The sequence below is a fragment of the Rattus norvegicus genome, chromosome 4 (assembly GCF_021556685.1).
Source record: "Rattus norvegicus strain SHRSP/BbbUtx chromosome 4, alternate assembly SHRSP_T2T, whole genome shotgun sequence".
Classification (NCBI taxonomy): Eukaryota; Metazoa; Chordata; class Mammalia; order Rodentia; family Muridae; genus Rattus; species Rattus norvegicus.
In genome coordinates, this window is record NC_141537.1 from 12,635,572 (window position 1) to 12,655,827 (window position 20,256).

General features: G+C 45.3%; 1 protein-coding gene across 5 annotated transcripts in view; it reads left to right on the plus strand.

Moving 5' to 3' along the window:
- The window catches only part of LOC120102473 (uncharacterized), a 44,429-nt gene extending 28,621 nt beyond the window's left edge, over positions 1 to 15,808 (plus strand). Inside the window, exons 2-4 of one of the 5 annotated variants that reach the window (XM_087659661.1) lie at positions 9,787 to 9,878; positions 11,103 to 11,281; positions 12,491 to 14,273. In XM_087659661.1, the coding sequence (XP_087515787.1) occupies positions 9,787 to 9,878; positions 11,103 to 11,193 (183 nt within the window). In that variant the 3' untranslated portion in view covers positions 11,194 to 11,281; positions 12,491 to 14,273. Of the gene's footprint in view, positions 1 to 2,879; positions 3,536 to 9,786; positions 9,879 to 11,102 lie in introns of those variants that run through there. The other 4 variants (XR_015686309.1, XM_087659660.1, XM_087659662.1 and 1 more) reach the window with 4 other exon arrangements.
- The last annotated feature ends 4,448 nt before the right edge of the window (positions 15,809 to 20,256 follow it).

The following is a 20,256-nucleotide window of genomic DNA, read 5'->3' on the forward strand; positions in this document are numbered from 1 at the left end:
GAAGCAGAGAGTGATGGATGTTTGTCCTGTTGTTGCTGTTCAGCTCACTGTGTTCCCATCCCTAACTGGACTGGAACTCACAGCGATCTATCTACCTCTTAAGCACTGGCGTCAAAGGCATGTGCCACCGCACCCAGCTGAATGTTTCTACTTTTTGATTTGATGTGATAGTCTCTCTCATCCAACCTAGCCTGAATTGCAGCCAAGGGTGTCTCCGTGTGTGTGTGTGTGTGTGTGTGTGTGTGTGTGTGTGTGTGTGTGTGTATTGTATTGTATTATGTGTATTATATGTATGTATTGTATTGTATATATGTATGTATGTATGTATGTATGTATTGTATTGTATGTATGTATGTATGTATGTGTGAGGTACAGTGGGCTTTTTCTATATAGCCCCAGCTATTCAGAAGACTGAAGCAAGAGAAGAGGATGGTAAGTTTGAGGACAGCCTACATAGCAAAGTCAAGAACAGCTTACACTGCACAGGGAAACTCTCAAAAAACCCAAGGACTGAGTATTTGCCAAGCATTGGCAAGAGCTTGGGTTCCAAATCTGGCACTTCAAAAAACCCCATACAACAACAACAGCAACACCTAAAAAAACAAATGAACAAAAACAATGAAAAGATACAATTGGAAAGCATTTCTTTCTCATTTAGTATTGTTTTAATCATCTGCAAGTAGAAGTTAATATCAAAGAATAGACCTACCCATGCTTCCTAGCTAGCATGATTTCTAACAGAACCCAGCTGGAATCCATTTGCAGTGTTAATTTCTGAAGGTAGAACTGTAAAAATACCGATGTCAAGATGTTTAACAAGGCTTTAAGTTGCCAATATATCAGAGCTAGCATAGAATCTTTTCTAGCTGGTTCTGGGCCAGTAAAACCTACTAAAGATCATGGAGATAGAAAAGCAACTTGAAGCCAAAATAAGCATTGAGAACACTCTGTATTCCATTAGTAATGGAATAGTAATGAAATCAAATCTGTGTATCGCTGGACAAAAACATAAATTCTACTTATTTATATAGAGCATCTAGGCTCACATTGCTATTCTTCCAACGACAACAGCCAGATGGTGTTTTTGAAACGGGCTTTGATAAATCCACAAAGGAGTGATCTTAATCCCTTGTCCCCAAACCATCTCCTCAGATCTTGTGTCTAAGATCAAACCTTTGTGCGGGAGGAAGTTGAAAGATATTTTGGATGTAGTTATATTATTAGAAGTACAACAGATTATTTCGAAGTCTTTAGACGATGAACTTAACAGAAACGAATCTGTCATCTGCACCCTTTCATATTAGAAAAATAAAGTGTCCGATTATTGCTGTTGTTAACTAATGAAGTAAAAAAAATCAATAGAATGGCTTCCTCTAGTGTCAGATCCGAAAGACACCTGGGATCAGTACCTGTGGCTCCTCCCAGCACTTCTAGCCCCGCCCCCCGTGGCTCCTCCCAGCATGTCTCACCCGACCCCCTAACCGCAACCCCTGCAGACCAGGGACTGGGCTTTGCTTCCCTTCCCAACTTCTCATTCCTTTATAAACTTGACATTTCAGGCGTGTGCTCCTTAGCGTTTACTACTCTCCTGGTTCGCTTGCCCTCTTTCTTCTTTTTCTCTCTCGCTCTGCCCCTTACCCTCCCTGCAATACCTAGTTCAGTTTGGATCCTTCCAGATGTCTCTGGCTGTGCTCTCCCTCAGAGCTACAATAGTCTTCTCACCTGTACTGGGAACAGCCATGTCCTCGTTTCTATTCATTTAAGAAACTCAAATTTCAAACTTGAGTCGTTGCTAAATTCTCACCGCGCACCCTTTAACTCGGGTGGCTTCAATAGGCACTCGACTCATAGATAATATAAACCAAAAGGTCCAGAAAGGTTAAAAAAAAAGGCACAGGTCAAAACTGCAAAGCAATATATACATATATAGACCAGATACTTTAAGCAATACCCTATAGAAATTTTAAGACAAACAAAAACAACTCAGAAGCAATTAGAAAAATGTCTCTGAAGTACAGAAAAATTGCTATTTGAACCTTTTTTTCACCCCTTCATAGGAGTAGTTTATGCCTCCAAAACAGGTAAGTAGAAAAAGAAAAATAACAGGAAATTTGAAATTCAAACTTCCAGGCTGCAACTAATACAGTTTCTAATAGGCTCAAGTATTCGGGGTTGCTTCTAAATTAAATCATAGCAAAACAAAACAAAAGAACCATTGAGTGCAGAGTTTCTCATATTTGGTAAACTATTTGGGAAATTTCGCAAACTCTGCAGGCCAAGGGGCTTGCTTTGGTCTCAGACTCCAACCTTGCCGTTTTGTTTTGTTTTGGCAATTGTTATAAAACTAAGGAGACAGCTTATGTAAACCTAGGAGCTCTCTTTCTCCAAGAACAGACCATGCGTACAGCCGAGGCAGACAAGGAAAGTCTTTTTCTTCCAGACTCAGGCCCTTGTTACTGTTGAGAAATGACTCCCTCCCCCAATCCCCGAGTTCCTTGTGTCCTGCCCATGCACCTCCCAGAACACCAGGTTATCATCCAGTTAGGAGCTGTGCTCTGACTGAGGACAGCTCACTCACATGGAGTCTCTCAGTGAGTCACTGAAGGCCACGGATGCTCTAGCAGGAGCTTAGGCTTATCCTCACCGAGCTTGTAATTAGCTCCCAGTTTACAGGAGAGCTTTGAGAACCTGCCAGGTCTCCCTTGTCACAGCCGCTGTTCCTCCCTTTCAGCTGACCTTCCTCCCTGTGAGGACCTAGCTCATCAGACCATCTCCTGCCTTAGTTGGTCTCCTTAGGACTAGAGCCTTGTCCCTTGGCTGGGGTGAACTTATACCGTTTTGCTTTTTTAGAGACTTGTCTTCCTATTCATGTTTTCCAGTTGCCCGTGTCTGGGATTCACTTTGGAATAAGTCAGCTAGCTGCTCAGGAACTTCTTTAAAATGTCTGTGCAGCACCCAGACTATCCTAACCAGCTTAGCTTGGTCTGTGAGGATCCTTTCCCCAAGCCAGTCTATCCTGCTGGGTAAGTCTCCTTGCAGAGATCCATCACCTGATTCTGGATCCACCCTCTTTCCATCCGCTGGTGTTGTTAAAATGTTGATGATGGCAGTAATTAATGCTAATTAAGAGCTTTGTCAAGAACAGTTTTGGGTACTTGGTGTACTTAAATTCCTTTAATTACGACTACGATGCAAGGAGAAACTCACCGAAGAAGAAATGCAGGAGTTGCTCAAGCTCACCCACACAGAAGCACAGCCACGCTGCGTTCCTAACCACTGGGCCAAGGGCTCTCCGTGCTCACTTTGCTTCTGCCGCTTTCCTATGTGCAGCACCGCGGACAGGTGCTTCCCTCAAGGCTGTGACAAATCTTAGCTACGCTGCTTCCCAGCAGGCCTTGGACAGAGCTTTATGTACCCTTCATTAGAAAAGCATTTGTGATCACTGCCTCATACTCACAGTTCAACTGACTTTGCTATTGACTTAGTTACTCTCCTCTTGCTGTAACAGAGCACGGAGTAAAAGCAGTTTGGTTTACTTTGCTTGTTCTGGGTCACTTCTATCCTTGAGGGGAGTTAGGGCAGGAACTGAAGGCAGGGAAACTTGGAGGCAGGAAGCAGAGAGAGATATTCCTTACCGACTCTCTCACTGGTTCATGCTCACCTGGCTTTTGTATACAGCCCAGGCCTACCAGCCTAGGGATGGTGCCACCCACAGTGGGCAAGGCCCTCTCACAGCCTTCATCAATCAAGGCTATCTCTCACAGTCATGGCTACAGGCCAATCTGATTGAGGCAGCTCTGAAATTGAGGTTCCCTCTTTCCAGGCCACTTGAGGTTGCATCAAGTAGCCAATGAGAACTAACCAGGACAACTGCCAACAGAAATGCCCTGTTGCCAACTGTCAAATGTTACTGTTTAGTATAGTCAGACCTCTCAGGTGAGTACAAGCTTCCCTAGCATCTCAGAAGCCCCAAATCAGGAGACTCTGAATCAAAGCCTTCTATTCCAGCACTAAGAACTAAAACTAGAGAAGTAATTTATTTTGTTTTACAAAGAGTGGCAGAACTACCGTTTTAATAATTTGTTCAATTACTATCATTAAATATATGGTAAAAGCAAACACAAGGAAGGGTTTACCTGCACTACTTGGGAAAGGGGACCTGCACCTTGCCTGGGTTACACGGGAGAGCTGGACCTGGTAACAGAAGTTAGGTTGATCAGGCCCAGAGTGCGTGAGCATGGGAGAGCTGGCCCTGACACTTGTGTACCATGAGGTGGCATGGGAGAGGGAGTGATGCCCTCCCCACCCACTTTGTCACCTGCAGCAGGTGGGAGAGCTGGCCTCTGTGGTGAAGGGGCCAGTAAGCTGGCCCTGGTGGTATGGCTGTGGGAGAGTGATGAGCTGACCAATTCAGCTACCACCCAGGCCCAGATCCAGGGCTCTGAGTTGGCTCACCCCAATATCTACATCATCTCTGAACTGCTGGAGCATGTGAAATGGCCGCCCTGCAGATCCAAAGCTGCAGGATCTCCATGACACAGGACAACAACAGGATATCTAAGAGGAGTCCTGATGAGGATCGAGTATTGATGGTATAACGGAAGCTGGACACCAATGACTCGCTGTCATGAACATTTGTAAGTAAAGAAGTGTGGACAAAGGGTGTACTGTGGGACACACTGGGACACACCACAGCTTCCATGACCAAATTTTTGTTTGTTTGTTTGGTTTTTCGTTTTTATTTTTATTTTTTATTTTCTTGGGGGAGGGGAGAACAGGTACAAAGGGACAGGGAGATGAGTGGGATTGGGGTTCATGATGTGAAATTCACAAAGAGTCAATAAAAAGTAAAAGAATAAAAACAAAAGGGTTGTTTCAGCTCATGGTTCCAAGATACAGTTCTTCACTGTGGGGCGGGGCTCCTTTGTGGGACCTGTGAGGCAGCTGCTGACATTGCATCCACAGTCAGAAGCAGAAGAAGCTTGCAGTTCTGGACTCCAGCCCATGGAATTGTGCTATCCACATTTAAGGTGACTCTTCCCTTTGCAACCCAATCTAAATGATCTCTCACAGGCTTGCCCAGAGTCTAGCCTAGTGTAGATATTGCTAGGTTTCAAACATGGGGCAAATGGGTGAGATGATTGTGTAACATCAGAGTGAATCTGGCACTGGGTTCTCCCAGCTCTTCTCACATTCTACCTTCTACTGGGTATGGCCAGAATACCTTACTCTCCACCCCTGAACTCTCAGTTAATGGTGCCAGAAACCGGAAGCTAACACCGAGAAGTTGCAAGGTAAAATTTTATTTACAGCCAGGTCAAATTTACAAAATCAATATAATAATAAAAAAAAAACAGTTTGGGGGAACCAGATATAATACCTTATGCTAACAATTCCAGCATGCAGGAAGTAAGGCCGAAGATCAAGAATCTGAAGGCAAGACTTGGAGAAACGGCTTAACAGTTAAGAGCACTTGCAGGGGATCAGGATAGATTCTCAATGCCCACATAATTCCTCTGTAGCTCCAATTCCAGGGAAACTGGTGCCTTCTTTTGGCCTCCTCAGGCGCCAGGCACACATGTAGTGCACTAGCATACATGTAGGCAAAACACCCACACACGAAATTTTAAGAATTTAATAATAGTAATATAACAACAACAACAATAACAACTTTTAAGCTAGTTTCAGCTACATAGTAAGGTCCAATTTTTAAAAAGTGCCAAAACAATAAAAGAACCATTAGCATCCTTGACGGGAGCACCTTCATTTAACACTTTACATGCCAGACTGCTCCAGGGAAGCTCTGCTGTGAACATGGCGAGCCTAGGGAGCAGAGGTAAGAGGACAAGGAGCCAGAGAGGGTGAACAACATATCCAAGGTGACCCAGACAGAGACGTACAGAACTGGGGTCTGGATGAAGCCGTCTACTTCCCGCCTCCACAGCCCTAACTCTTACTCCAGACTGGGAGTTTCTTCAAGATGCTCAGGAAGATGGAATGATCTGAAACCGTTTTGTCTAGAAAGATGAGTGAATGCTCAGTCGTAGCTACCACTAAGTATGGCCCTTGGTGAACCTCTGTGAGCTATGCCAACTCCCTTTGCCCCTGTGGTCTTTAGGCCACACTCAGAGTGCTTCACAATCGTTTCTCTTGCTGAGGGTGAGACGTAGAGCACATGAGGCACACAGACACATGGAAAAGGAACCAAACAAAACCAACAATGAACTTTGGCAGTTTTCAATTCTCATTGCACAACTCCTTGCTTGGGAAGAAATGCTCAAAAATCAACAAAAGGGTAAGAAACAGGATGTTAAAATCACTTTTATTATTGTGTTTTCAGACGTTTACTGCCGGGCTTAGACTACTCCTGCCAAAAATAACATCTCTTTCCTACAACCTACACAATTTCGCATTTGCTGGAAATTTGGTAGGATTTTTCAACATGAAACCATAGTTTGTTTTCTAAAGTAAGAACGTCCCAGACATCAGGAGAGAGAAAGAACCCCTGGGTGGAACTAATGGCCCTGTAGTTCCAGGAAACTTTGACTCAGAGATGAGCGTCTGACATGGAGGCTCTTTGTACACCCATGGCTCTTTGGGGTTGTCTGATTGAAGGTTTCTGTTTTGTGAACTGGGATCACAACACAGTACCAGGTCCTAAAGCTGGACCTGGGATGAAGAACTGAACAAGGCTGAGCTCAAATCCTAGAGCTAACAGATTCAGTGCTGTGACCCTTCTGACCTACTCCGTCTGTGAAATGAGACATGTGACATTTTGTGGAAGTGTCATGAGGGTGGGGAGGGAGCATATGGACATCCTAGGAGGAGGTCTGGTGCGTGCTCAGTGTTGATCTAGTACGAGCAACGACTATGGTTAGTGCACACAGCTCAGCAAAGTGTCCAAAGCAGAATAGAAGGATGGACGGATGCGAGAGATGAATGCAAGGAAGAGACGGAGGGAAACCAGGAATGAGCATGGGGTCGGGAGAGAGGGCTCAAATTGGAAAAAAACATTATTCTAGGCCTGTAGTGGCCTGGAGAAAACTTCACTAGGAAGTCTAGAAAAACACTGTTCAGGCTGAGGGTTGCCACAGAGTAGAGGTGATAATACAGACGTAAGGACAGGTGGGTAGGGCTAGACCTGACTACCAACCTTACCCAAGGGAGCTCTTGCCTGTGCTAAAATGCGGTGCTCCTTGCCTCCTGGCAAGAGTCCAGGGAAGGCTTCCACTCGATACTATTTGGCGTTCTCTTTGTTGTCTGACAGGCGGAAGGTGTTGGGACTGAGTTCTCACTATGTCTTACAAATCTCTCCTCGATACATCCTGTTTACCAACCCATGGGAAGGAAATGGTGTGTGTGTGTGTGTGTGTGTGTGTGTGTGTGTGTGTGTGTAGACTCCTTATGGTATATTGGGGAGATAAATGAGAGTGAGTCTTACCGTTGACTTCAGGTGTATCTGAAAAAAAAAAAAGTCAAGGCTACCCCTGAACCCAGACAAAGACAACTGGAAACACTTCATTTTAGGGTGCCCTTATGTGTGGCCAGAGGCTGAAAAGTTTAGAATTACATCTCCCAGACGTCTTTGCGGTTATGGCTATGCAAGTCACCGATACAGAAGGGTGAGGTACACAAAAGTCGTTAGCCACCTTCTTGGCTTATTTGATCAAACTTTGTGCCGGTTGTCCTTGTGCTCCTGGCTCCTCTAGCCTCTGGTGCAATCGTCTTCACACAGACCTCTCTTCTGTGCCCCCTCCCCTGCCCTTCTATGGTTGCCTTTGAATCTTGTAGAGAAGAGGATGAAGACAGCACTAGACTGCCTATCGAGTACCCACAAGGTGCTGGCTTGATCCCCCAGCATCCCACAGACTGGACTCAGAGGCATGTGTCTGCTGTTCTAAAACTCTGGAGTCAGATGTCAGGCTACTTAATGAATTTGAGGGCAGCCTGGGGCTATGTGAGATTCTGTCTCAAACAAACAACAAAATAATGACAGGAAATTCATGCCGAAGAGGAGTGAGGTAGAAGAGGAGTCCTGGGCTGGAAGTTATTGAGGGAACACTGGGCTGAAAAAAATCTGTTCTCACAGATTCCCAGCTGGTAGCTATCTTCATGCCAAACTGGAGAATTCCCCTTTTCTTCAGTTCCTTCCACGGTAACTTTCCGCTCCACGGTCTGGGAAGATATTTTTTTTTCAACCTCCCCCAACACCTCAGCCTTGAAATCCAAGTTTAGCCAAGCACCGCCTCTCCAGCTCATCAGTGTGCCAGCCCCATGTCCCAAACTTCCTGTGTCCATGTGTGTGGTTGAATTGAGCCATGGTGACATTAGTCATGTTTACTGTTGACTGAGAACAAGGATACTTGGTATCCAAGGCCTGACTGTGGCCTCTGACTGCACAGTCGCTCACTAACTCTAAGAGAGTATGAAAAGGACTCAAATAGACACTGTGTACAGAAGAAGTTGGAGGATGAGGGACTCTTCTTCGGTGGGGTAAAACGGCTTGTCTCCTTTTGTTTTGTCATTGGGTTTTGACATTTAGCCTAAGGCAGCCTCAAACTCACTGTGCAGCCCAGGCTGACCCTGAACTCATAATCTTCCTACCTCAGTCTCCCAAGTGCTAAGTGTTATTATCAGACTCTGCCCTTTAAAACAACAATGTCAAGCCTGGGGAGTTGGCTCAGGGGGTTAGAATGCCTGATATGTAAGCAAGCCAAGGCTTCAAGTTCTAGCTACAAAATCATGTGAAAAACTAGGCATGGCCACACAGGCAGCTACAGCCCAGGGCCCTGAGAGGCTGAGGCAGGCCTGGGCTACGTGAGGCAGGGGATTACCAGAGACTGCTGGCTACCAGTCTATCTGAAATAGCACGTTCCAGGTTAAGTGACAGATTCTTTTTCAAAGTAGGAGCAAGCCAGTGGCAGGGGAAGGCCTGATATCCTCCTCTGGCCTCTGTATGTGGTCATATACTGGTGAGCACAGACACAAATACCCTCACATACCCACACGTGAAGTAGCTCAAATGGTAGAGTACTCTTTGACTAGCATGCACAAAGCCCCTGCACTGAAAAAAAAATGGGAGTGGTGGCACGTGCCTGTAATCGCAACATGCTGCAGATGGACAAAGGAGGACCCAAAATGCAAGGTCATCCTGGGCTAAGTACCTAATTCGAGGCCAGCCTAGGCTACTTGATACAAAACAAAAAGTTTTATGAAGATACAATTCACATTTCATACAGACTGCACATTTAAAATGGACAGTTATCTTAGCCACAGAATTGTGGAACCAGGAACAGAATTTGATTCCAGACATTTTTTTCTTTTCTTGTTCTTTCTTTTCTCTTCTCTTCTCTTTTCCTTACTCTTTCTTTGTCTCTCTCTGTCTCTATCTCTGTCTCTGGAGACGGGGTTTCTCCGACAGCTCTGGCTGTCTTGAAACTCAGGTTGGCCTCAGACTTAAAGATCCACCTGCCTCTGCCTCCCAAGTGCTGCTATTAAGGCATGAGCCACCACTGCCAGGCGACATTTTACTTTCTTAATAAAATGGTTTAGATTTATTTGTTTTATTTTAATAAGCATATGAGTATTTTTCCTCCATGTACGTTTGTACACCACATGTATACCTGGTGCCCAGGGAAGTCAGAAGAGGGCATTGGATTCACCAGAAGTGGAGTTACAGAGGGCTGTGAACCATGTGGGTTCTGGAAACTGAACCTGGGTTCTCTGTAAGAGCAACAGCTGCCCTTAACCATCAGACCATCTCACCATGTCGTTTTCTATAAACAGGACCACACAGTATCCGATTTCATCAGATTATTTTTTATAAAGGCAAAATATCTTATTAAACCGAGAAAATCAGATGACGCTGAGGACACCAGGTAAATTTGACTTAGAGCTATTTGTCCTAAGAGGACTTGAGTGGGCAAGGCATTTATTTGCATATGAAGATCCCTTGAACATTCAGTGTGACAGCCAGGGTGTCAAGTGTCCTACAGGCAAACTGTATCCTTTAAAGTGTGGTTTTTGAAGGAAACGAGTTCTGTAACTAGTTGCACGATTCTCTCAAGGGGGTTGTATAAATTAGTTTTCTCACAGTTTACGAAATGCCTGACAAAGCAATGGAAGGAAGGAAGGGTTTATTTTGGCTCATGGTTTGTGGGACTATGGTTTATGCCTTACTTAGGGTTTCTATTGCTATGACAAGACACCATGACCACAGCAACTCTTAGAAAGAAAGACATTTAATTGGATCTGGCTTACAGTTTAGAGGTTTAGTCCATGTTTGTCATGGTGGAAAGAGTGGTGACAGGCAGGCAGACATGGTGCTGGAGAGGTTCCTGAGGTTCTACATCCGGACTGTCAGACAGCAGGAGAGCAAGTGATACTGTGCTTGGCTTGAGCAAGTGAAACCCCAAAGCCCCATTTTTCTCCAAGAAGACTGCACCTACCCTAACAAGGCCATACCTCCTAACAGTGCCACTCACTATGGGTCTGTGGAGGCCATTTTCATTCAAATCACCACTGTCCACTATGGTGAGAAAGGAAGAACATGCAGCTGGTGCATGAGAAGAGGACGTGCTGGAGTTCTGCAGATCCCCCTTTCCCTCTTTTCATTCAGTCCAGGGAACCCATCCCACAGGATGATACCACACGCATTTGTTATGGTTTTCCCCCTCAGTTAAAACTCCCTGGAAACATCCTCAAAGTTACATTCAGAGCTGTATCTCCTAGGCTATTCCAAATCTAGTCAAGTTGACAACCAACACCAATCATCACAGGGCTTACCTAGTATGGAGATGTGGTTTTTCATGCCCATGACTTTATTAAGGGAAGGATATATGGGGTTTATTAACAGTGTTACTAGCTATTTATATCCGGTGAACAAGCAACAGCGTTATTAACACTAACTTCTTGGGGATGACCAACAGCTTTCTAGTGGACTTAGGGACCAAAGCATTGGGGGGAAGGCACACCTGATACCATAAACCTAGCCAAAAGTGTGGCCAGAGGGATCTTGGATCCTAAAGGAGAATCTACTGCTGACATCTTGGTAAGTTAATATAGATATCACTGCCTTCTAAATTCTCATCCTTTACCTGTAGGCCGCTCTTGTCCTCATCAAAGAAGCTCCGATTTGCAGTAGACGGAGCTGTAACAGAGAACTACGGCTGGTCAAAGTCAGGGAATATGTGATCATGAAATATCCAGACGGAATGGAACATATGCAACAGTATCTCCAACCAAGGCTCAGGGACATCGAGGAAGAGGGACCGGAAACTCCGTAAGAGCCAGAGGGCTGGGAGGATCGCGGTGAGGTGTCTCTTCTGGGCACAACAGGAACATTTGCACATATGAGCTCTCAACACCAATGATATGACAGCATGGTTGTGGGAAAGGTTCACAGACTCCACCCCTAGTCGAATAGCCACCATCAACCAACCAGTGCTGACAAAAGGGAGGGGAGCTAGCTTTCTTCAGGAACAAGCCCTCTGACAAGTTGTTCTAAGTAGTCAGTGTTAAACACATGTATGTATGGGCAACACTAAGAGGACTTAGTAGTGTGTGTGTGTGTGTGTGTGTGTGTGTGTGTGTGTGTGTGTGTGTATGTGTCCCTGCATGCGCACACACACACATGTAATTATAGATGAAGAGGTCAGGAATTTGAAAGTGGATATGGAGGAGGAGAGGGAAGGATGGAAATGAAGTAAACACAGTGTGCTCGTGCATGAAAATCTCAAAAAAAAAAAAAAAAAAAAAAGAATAGTGGAGACCAGAGCAATAGTTCAGTGGTTAGGAGCACTAGCTGTGTTTACAGAGTTCAATTCCCAGGACATGCACAAGGCATTAGAACCCTCTGTAACTCCAATTCTAAGAGATCCAATGCCCTCCTTTAACCTTCAAGAGCACAGGAATTGTGAGTGTTATACATACATACATACATGGAGGCCAAAGATTCATACATATAAAACAATAAAATAAAAAATAAAGAGTAAAGTATTCATACTCAATGAATGAGGGCACATAGGGTGTATAAAAGCTACCATACCGGTACTGGAGAAATGGCTCAGCGGTTAAGAGCACTGACTGTTCTTTCAGAGGTCCTGAGTTCAAATCCCAGCAACCACATGGTGGCTCACGACCATCTGTAATGGGATCTGATGCTCTCTTCTGGTGTGTCTGAAGACAGCTACAGTCTACATAAAATACATAAAATAAATAAATTTAAAAAAAAAAGCTACCATACCTCTGGAGGGACATGACAGCCTCTGAGCCTAACCCCATAGCTAACCCAAACCATTCTTTTCTATAATATTATTTATATATCTAATAATTGGTAAGTACAAAACCCATCGAAGTTCTAATAAGTGCTTTAAAATCACAAGGCTAATTAGTAGCAATCTCTCTTTCTCGGGGGCTGAAAAGTATGAAATATCTGCTAGCAGTAAAGGTAAGTTCAGGCCGGTGATTAAGACATTTGTTGCTTTTGCAGAGGACCTGGCCTTGATGGTTCCCACCATCCCCACTGGGGTTCACAAGCACCTGCAACCCCAGGTGCAGGACATCTGCCACCTTTTCTGACCTCTGAGGGCTCCTGCATGCATGTGGTACACAAAGTAAATAAACAAGTACAAGAGTTTAAGAATCCTTTGGCAAGTATATGCAGTCAACCAAGGACATACATTTGTAACAAGGCTCCCTGGAGACTTAATAGCATAGGGATTACAGGAGGTTGGCTCCTTGGGAAGAACTGCTCAGCTACATAAATTTCAACCTGAAGGGAAAGAGTAATTGAACTTTGCAGGAACCACAGCAGAAGTGAGAGAAGAGAGAGAAAGGCTTGTTCCAAAACATGAGAGCCACTCTGTGGAACGCTCCAGTGATAACAGCTCTGGGACAGAAGAACATGCTGCTCTCCTCTCTGCCCTAAACATGCATTCAGTTACTTCACAGCAAGCCCCTCCCCAAAAGACCAGTGTCTTCTCAGCCCTACACTCAGCCAAAGAGAAAGGATGAAATTAACTGATCTAGTAGACAGCAGTTAAGTCCTGGTAAAAGGGGAAAACTAGACTAGAGTGATAAGCATAACCACACGCCCGCTCGGGGACACACGTGTCATTTCTCAATCACTAATTATTGGGGAAATGCAAAATACCACCTCACCCCAATAAAAATAACTCATCAAAAGGACAAAATGATAGCAAGTATTGGAGAGGATATGAAGAGAAGGAGCCCTTGCACCCACCTTTGGTGGGGACGTAAACAAATACAATCCTGGAAATACTGTGGCAGTCCCTGAGAAAACTAAACCTAGTGTACACAACTGAGATTTTACCACTCAGGAGCTGGGGGCCGGAGCTTCATGTGTTCGAGGCCATCCTGGGCTATATAGTGAGTTCAAGCCATCCTGGGCTACAAAGTGTGTCCCTATCTCAAAAAAGCCAAAGGGGGCGGGATGGGGAAAAAGGAAAATAGAAGTATAGTTTAACCCGGAATTCCCATTTCAGTGGGAGGAAGAAGAAATAAAATTGAAAGGAAATAAAACCAGTCTGTTAAATAAACGTGTACATTCCAGGTTCATTGAGCACTGTTGATAAAAGCCCAAAAGACAGAGAACGACCTAAATGTCCATCAACCAATGAAAAGCCAAGCACCCAAGAACAAGCAGCTTGTGATCTCACTCCCACACGGAGTCTGGGAAAGTTGATGGCTACTGCATAAAGTGTGCTCAGCGGGGGAGGGGATTGGCCCATGGAGCACCGTTTCATCACTGAGAACTAGTTACAGTTAGGACGAGGCCTCCTGATGGCTCCTGCTGCTGGCAGATAATAAGTTTGCACTGTCTCAGGACACTAGAAGAGAAGACGTGGGTGGTTTTTACCATGTGATTGAGAAGATGGATGCTTTACCTGATAGTTAGAGACATGTTGAAACATCGCGTGGTGTCTCTTAGTATATTCAGTTCTTATACTTTCTGTTCCAGCTAAAATATATTTAATCAGTCAGAAAGTGAGCCTCAATATATCTCAGGATCTTTATGAACATGTAAAGTGACTTGCCTTTTCCAGCTCCACGATATTCCACCATGGCTGCCTTCTACAGATGGACAATTGTGTTGTTTCCAGTCTCTCGCTACTGCGTAAAGTGTGCTCGTAGCTTTCAAGCACAAAAGAGAAAATTGAATTAAACCTCCCAGGATCGGGTTGGGGATTTAGCTCAGTGGTAGAGCACTTGCCTAGCAAGTGCAAGGCCCTGGGTTTGGTCCTCAGCTCTGGAAAAAAAAAAAAACAAAAAAACAAAAAACCACCCAGGATCCTCCGCCCATCCTTGTTTTAAAGCCGGCCCTTCCTACAGTTCACCAATTGCTAGAGCAGTGCGGTCTTCTACTTTATGGTTATCCTACTTTGCATAAGAAATATGGTGAGAAGAACTCAGCTGTTCTCTTCAGGGAAGACCCATGGTGTGAGGGTGAGAAATCGGCGACTTATAGCTCTCTGTGTCCCTGCTGCCCAGCAATCCTTTTCCTCTCCTTGCCTTGCTAAGACAACCAATCAGGATTATACAAATGCCTTGTTTGGTTCAACATTTCTTCCACCATTCAATCCTAAGCGTGAGACCACATTGGCTTGAGTGCCTCGTCCCCACGGTGGTGTAGGAAGCTTCCTGCTCCACTGACTTCGACAAATCTTATAGGAAGAAGTGTGCACTCTGTTCCAGACGCCATGCTGTGAGCTACAAGCAGTGACTATGGCACACGGAACTGTCTGTTCTCCTGGCTTTCTGATAGTGGTGCTGAGACACTGACCTGCTCAGCCATTTCAGTCAACACACGAACATCTCTTAGTTACTCCTTTTTTTTTTTTTTTAAGTGAAAGCTTCATTATATAGCCATCTTCACTCTGCGTCTCTTCAGTTCTTGGAAAGTAATGAAAAAAAAGTCCATAAAGTTTAGTACTTTCAGATAGGGCTTCACTCCCAAAGGCAAACTTGCAACCCCCCTCCCAGCTATATAGAATGTAGAGCCAAAGGAGGTAATCACCTGATTCTAAGGGTTAGCAACGACTGGCTAGGTTTATGTCAACTACAAGCTAGCATCATCAGAGAGGAGGGAGCCTCAGTTGAGAAAATGCCTCCTGAAGATCTGCCTGTAGGTAACCCTGTATGCTATTTTCTTAATTAATGATTGGTGGGGAGGGTTCAATTCATTGTGAATGGTGCCACCCCTGTGGTCCTGGGTTCTATAAGACAGCAGGCTGAGCAAGTCATGGTGAGCAAGCAAGTAAGCAGCACCCTTCCATGGCCTCTGCATCAGTCCCTGCCTCCGGTTTCCTGCCTTGTTTGTTTTCCTTCCTGACTTACTTCAGTGAACAGCAATGTGGAAGTGTAATACATCCTTTTCTCCCCAAAGGTGGTCATGGTATTTCCTCACAGCAGTGGTAACCTTAACCAGGACAGAAATCAACCTTTCCTTTACACACCTCTCTAAATCAATTATGTCTTATTCTTTTACATTTATTCTGCTTTGAACTCCCAAGCTCTTTTTGTTACCATAGTCACTATTCAATAAATATTTACTGGGTTCCAGGCACCATGCCAAATCTGTATAAAAAAAACATGTAATTTTCCCTAATAGAGGGTAAGTACTATTATATATGTTGTGAGGAGGAGGACATCTAGACTTAAAGAAGTTTAGTAACATGCCTGGGTTGAACATCTAACAAGGGCAGATACAGTCAGAGAAGTCACAATGGTGCAGTAGGAAAGTCTCTGGCACGATTAATAAACTACAGCTGGAACAATAACTGATAAACTTGGTGTTTATTTTTGTGCTTTATGCATGTTGTTAGGATCTGTAAAGATTCTCCCTCACCCCTGGCAGATCTTCCGTGTGGAAGAACTTCTGCCGCAGGATTTCTGACTGATTCCAGGAAGAGAGGTGGAAGTGTTGCTGGTGGCTGAAGAGAATCTGGGCTGGAAGAGGAGCAATTTCTCTCTCTCTCTCTCTCTCTCTCTCTCATATGTCTTCTTTTATTAGATTTTTTTTATTTACATTTTAAATGTTATTCCCTTTCCCGCCTCCCCCGCCCCAGAAACCTGCTATCCCATCCCTCCTCCCCCTGCTTCTATGAGGGTGTTCCCTCACCCACCTACTCCATCCCACCTCCCCACCCAGACAATCCCCTACCCTGGGGCATTGAGCTTTGACAGGACCAAGGGCCTCTTCTCCCATTGATGTCCGTCGAGGCCATCCTCTGCTACATATGCAGCTGGAGCCATAGGTCCATCCCTGTATTCTCTTGGGATGGTAATTTAGTCCCTGGGAGCTTTGGGGTGGGGGTGGGGGTCCGGTTGGTTGATGTTGTTCTTCTTATGGGATTGCAAACCCTTCAGTTCCTTCAGTCCTTTCTCTAATGAGGAGCGACTTCTTAATGGTGATTTGAGGTGAGAACTGGGAGCATGCATTTCAGACTCTCTTCATCAGGTCAGCCAGACTCCTCTCCCCTGGCGTACAGAGTGAATTCCTGGGGGTGGGGGAGGAGGAGTAGGAAGAGAGGAAGGGAGGAAGGGGGAGAGAAAGCTGAAGCGCACAAAGTCCCCCAGCCTGGGAAACAAAACAAACAACTAAGAAATTATATGAGAGGTCTGTAGTCCCAAGTGTCCCTGTGTTCTGAAGGGAGGAGGTGGGGGCCATCGAGGGGGCAGAGGAAGATTTGGTATACATGAGTGAAATCTGAGAAAGACGAAGTGCACAAGAACAATTTAACAAGGAGGAAACAGACGGAGTGTTCCATAGCAAAATGAAATCAGAAGAAGAGAAACCTGAGAAACAGGAGAAGCTTGTGCTGGTGAAGGTACAGGAGACTCACAGGTTGGTACTTAACCAGTGATGGAGATGCTGGCACAGGCCGGCTCAGGTCCAGCGCCTAGTGCGACCAGATGAAATCACTCTCTGACAATACTGCTTGCGGTGATACTGGATAAAGGATCCCGAGCTAGGCTGAGAGGTTTGGAACCCCAATTTGTCAAAGTGAAGTTGCTGTCTGTCACCAGCATTGGGATTTATCTGTCTTCTGCCTCGTTTCACAGCTACGGGGCAGTTCTTTGGAAGCGGGGAGGCTCCTCTTAAAACAGGAGCGCGAAGGTACGTGAGGTAGCAGAAGGTTGAGATTCCTTGGGTAGAGCTGAATTAAAAGGGGCCGAATGGTGCTGCTAAGTATCTTCTCATCCCTAGAAGGACTTTCCTTATCACTAACAATACTTGGCAATTACTGTGAGTTGTCGAAAATAAGCTGAGATACGGTGACTTTGAGTCACAGAAGGCTGAGTACCTGAGTGTGCCAGTCTCTGTAGCCTTCTCATCCCGTTTGGAATCCTGTAACATGAGCTAGCTTATTCCAGCAGTTATGGTGCTGGGTGGTAGACAGTCTTGTCAGCCAGCTGTGCACACACCGGTAAATACTGTTTCTTAGGCAAAGGTAATATTTTCTATAGTTGTAAAATCCCATTATACTCTGTTGGCAAAGAAACATTAAGAACTTTGTATAGCTTTTAAAAAAGCAACTTTTTTTTTAGAGAATAACTTTTAAGTTTAAAAGAAAGGGGTGTGTGTGTGTGTGTGTGTGTGTCTGTCCAGGCTGTCTGATCTTGGCAGTTCTTTCCTGCCCAAGCATTCTAACTGCGAGTCAGTGATGACTAGGCCTTGACAGCGTCCTCTTGGCTTCCTCTGCGTCATCGTAGAAGCCATTCTAATGCCGGCTTTTCCCCTGGTGGAGCTAGGCCGGGTCTCTAGGGGACACAGCCATTTGAAACTCCCTGCGGTTTGAATGGGCTGGCCCAGCTGGCAGAGGCCAGCAGCTGTGTTGCCTTTGGTTGCATGGCAACACAGCACCCCACCCATCTTCTGTTCTCTGAGCAGAGGCTCAACGCTACACTGCAGGAGCTCTGTCTGCCCTTGCTGTCTCACAAGGACCGGAAGAGGATGAAACACCAGTCAGTGCCGGGGGAGTTGCGACGGAAAAAATTTTTTCCATCTTGGTCAAGTCGCCATCGGGAAATCATTCAGACTCAATATTGAGACTGATACAGGGCGGTGAGTGGTGTTTCTCGAGCAGGCTTTTCTGCTTGCCGAGCAATGCCCGCCCTTTGAGAACAATCAGCATCATTTAACCTGGCAGGGTTGACAGAGCTTGGGGCAGGCCTTTGATAAGTCTCATCTGCTTCTGAAACTCGGTGGTTTCATACAGGAACACTGCAAAAAGAGACTAGAAACAGGAAGTGAAAAAAAAACCCATTTCTAACTAATGGAAACTACCTTTTGCTCACCTGCACCTGCATTCCTGCTAAACATCATTTAAATTAGTGCAGAGGTCTACCCTTCTAGGTACTATCCCCAGATGGTATGTAATCTACAGGGGCTTTGCCACTGATCTCGCATTGCCTGTCGCCATAACAAAATCTCTTAGTCTCCTTCACGTTCCTCAGAAAAGAAACAGCTTGCTCATGGTGGGGAGGAATTAAATTTGGAGTCAGGGCATAGTTCTCTCTCTCTCTCTCTCTCTCTCTCTCTCTCTCTCTCTCTCTCTCTCTCTCTCTCTCTTCTTTCTTTTTTTATGACAGGGGTCCCCATTACCTAGCCTGGAACTCAGCCACGCAGCTGAGGATGACCCTGAACTTGTGTGTTCCTCCTGTCTTCCCTTCCTAAGTGCTGAGATCACAAAGGTGTGTCCTTGTGCCACCATGCCCGGCTCAGAAGTTCTTTCAGTGTAATTTTTGAATAGCTCCTGAATAGTAAGGAACAGAGAAGGAGCTGTCTTTGGTCAACGAGAGAACAGAGACGAGAGGAGTAAGATGAGGACAGCTGGAAGGTGTACGTCAGAGTGCGTCAGAGGGAGCAGCCGGCCAGCCAGGCTCAGAACTCCCTTTCCCTCCAGTCCTTGGCTTCACAGACCTGGCCACCATTAGCATAAACTTTCTCACTAAGGTGGGGGAGGGTGGCTGAGGCTCTTGATGGCACTGTGCCCAGAATAGAAAATGTGGTTGTTGGCAACTATATCAAAGGCCACGTCTCTGCTCCTTTAGAAACCTTTCCACCTCTGATTATCAGACCCCAGAACCAGCACGCCCACGGCCCACGGAAACTTTGGAACAATAGGCCTTGCCCTGCCTGTCGTGTGTGTGTGTGTGTGTGTGTGTGTGTGTGTGTGTGTGTGTGTGATTTATTTATTTATTTATTTATTTATTTATTTATTTATTTATTTTCTAAAGACAGGATCTGACTGTTCTTTTAACATATGTGAGTTCAAATCCCAGCACCCACATGATGGCTAAAGGGCATCTGTAACTCCAGTTTGAGGGGATCTGACACCCTCTTCTGGCCTCCTCTGCTAATGGACAAATGTGGCTCAGACATAAGAGCTTGCAAAAACACTCACCCACATAAAACAAAAATAAATAAGTCTTCGGAAAAATGTTTTTATTCGTTTATGTGTATGAGTGTTTTGCTCACTTGCATGACTGTGCACCACATGTATTGCCAGATGCCAGGGAAGGTCAGATGAGGGCATAGGAGTCCCTGGTACTGAATTTACAGATGGCTGTGAGTGCCACCATGTGGATGCTGAGAACGGAGCCCACGCCTCTACAGGAGCAGCCAGCACTCTAAAGCCTAAGCGACCTCTGCAGGTCTCCACTATTAGCTGCTTCCAGAAAGTATCCCAAGCCAGGAGGGTGGTGGACATGCGTAGTCTCAGCTACCAGGGAGGCTGGAACAGGAGAGAGGCTCAGGGTAAGGAGTTTGGGTTGATGTGGGGACTACAGCAAGACTCTGCACAAAACGATGCAAATGAATTATCTCTTGGTTCTGGAGGCTGAGTCTGAAAATCAAAGTTCCAGCAGGGTTGAAGGAAAACATGCTTCAGGGTTCTCTTCTAGTTTATGTACTCCTTGGAATATAGATGGCTATGTGTGTGCGTTCATATCTTTCCCACAAATGTATATCCTTATGTTGAAGGGTCCCCCTCCTATGAGATCTGTAGACAAATTGAATTGGCATCGCTTATCTTGGTAAAAACACTATTTTCAAATGTTGTCTAGGGAGCTAGTGTTTCAACAAATGTACAACCCATGAAAGCAGCCTAAACACAGGTACGTAGCCTTCTCTCATTCCTAGGAGTCTGGGTTGTAGGTGGACCCCCCCCACCCCCCGTGATGCCTCAAGTGCAGAGGGCTGGAGCTTGCAGGGAAATTGTGGGGCAATAC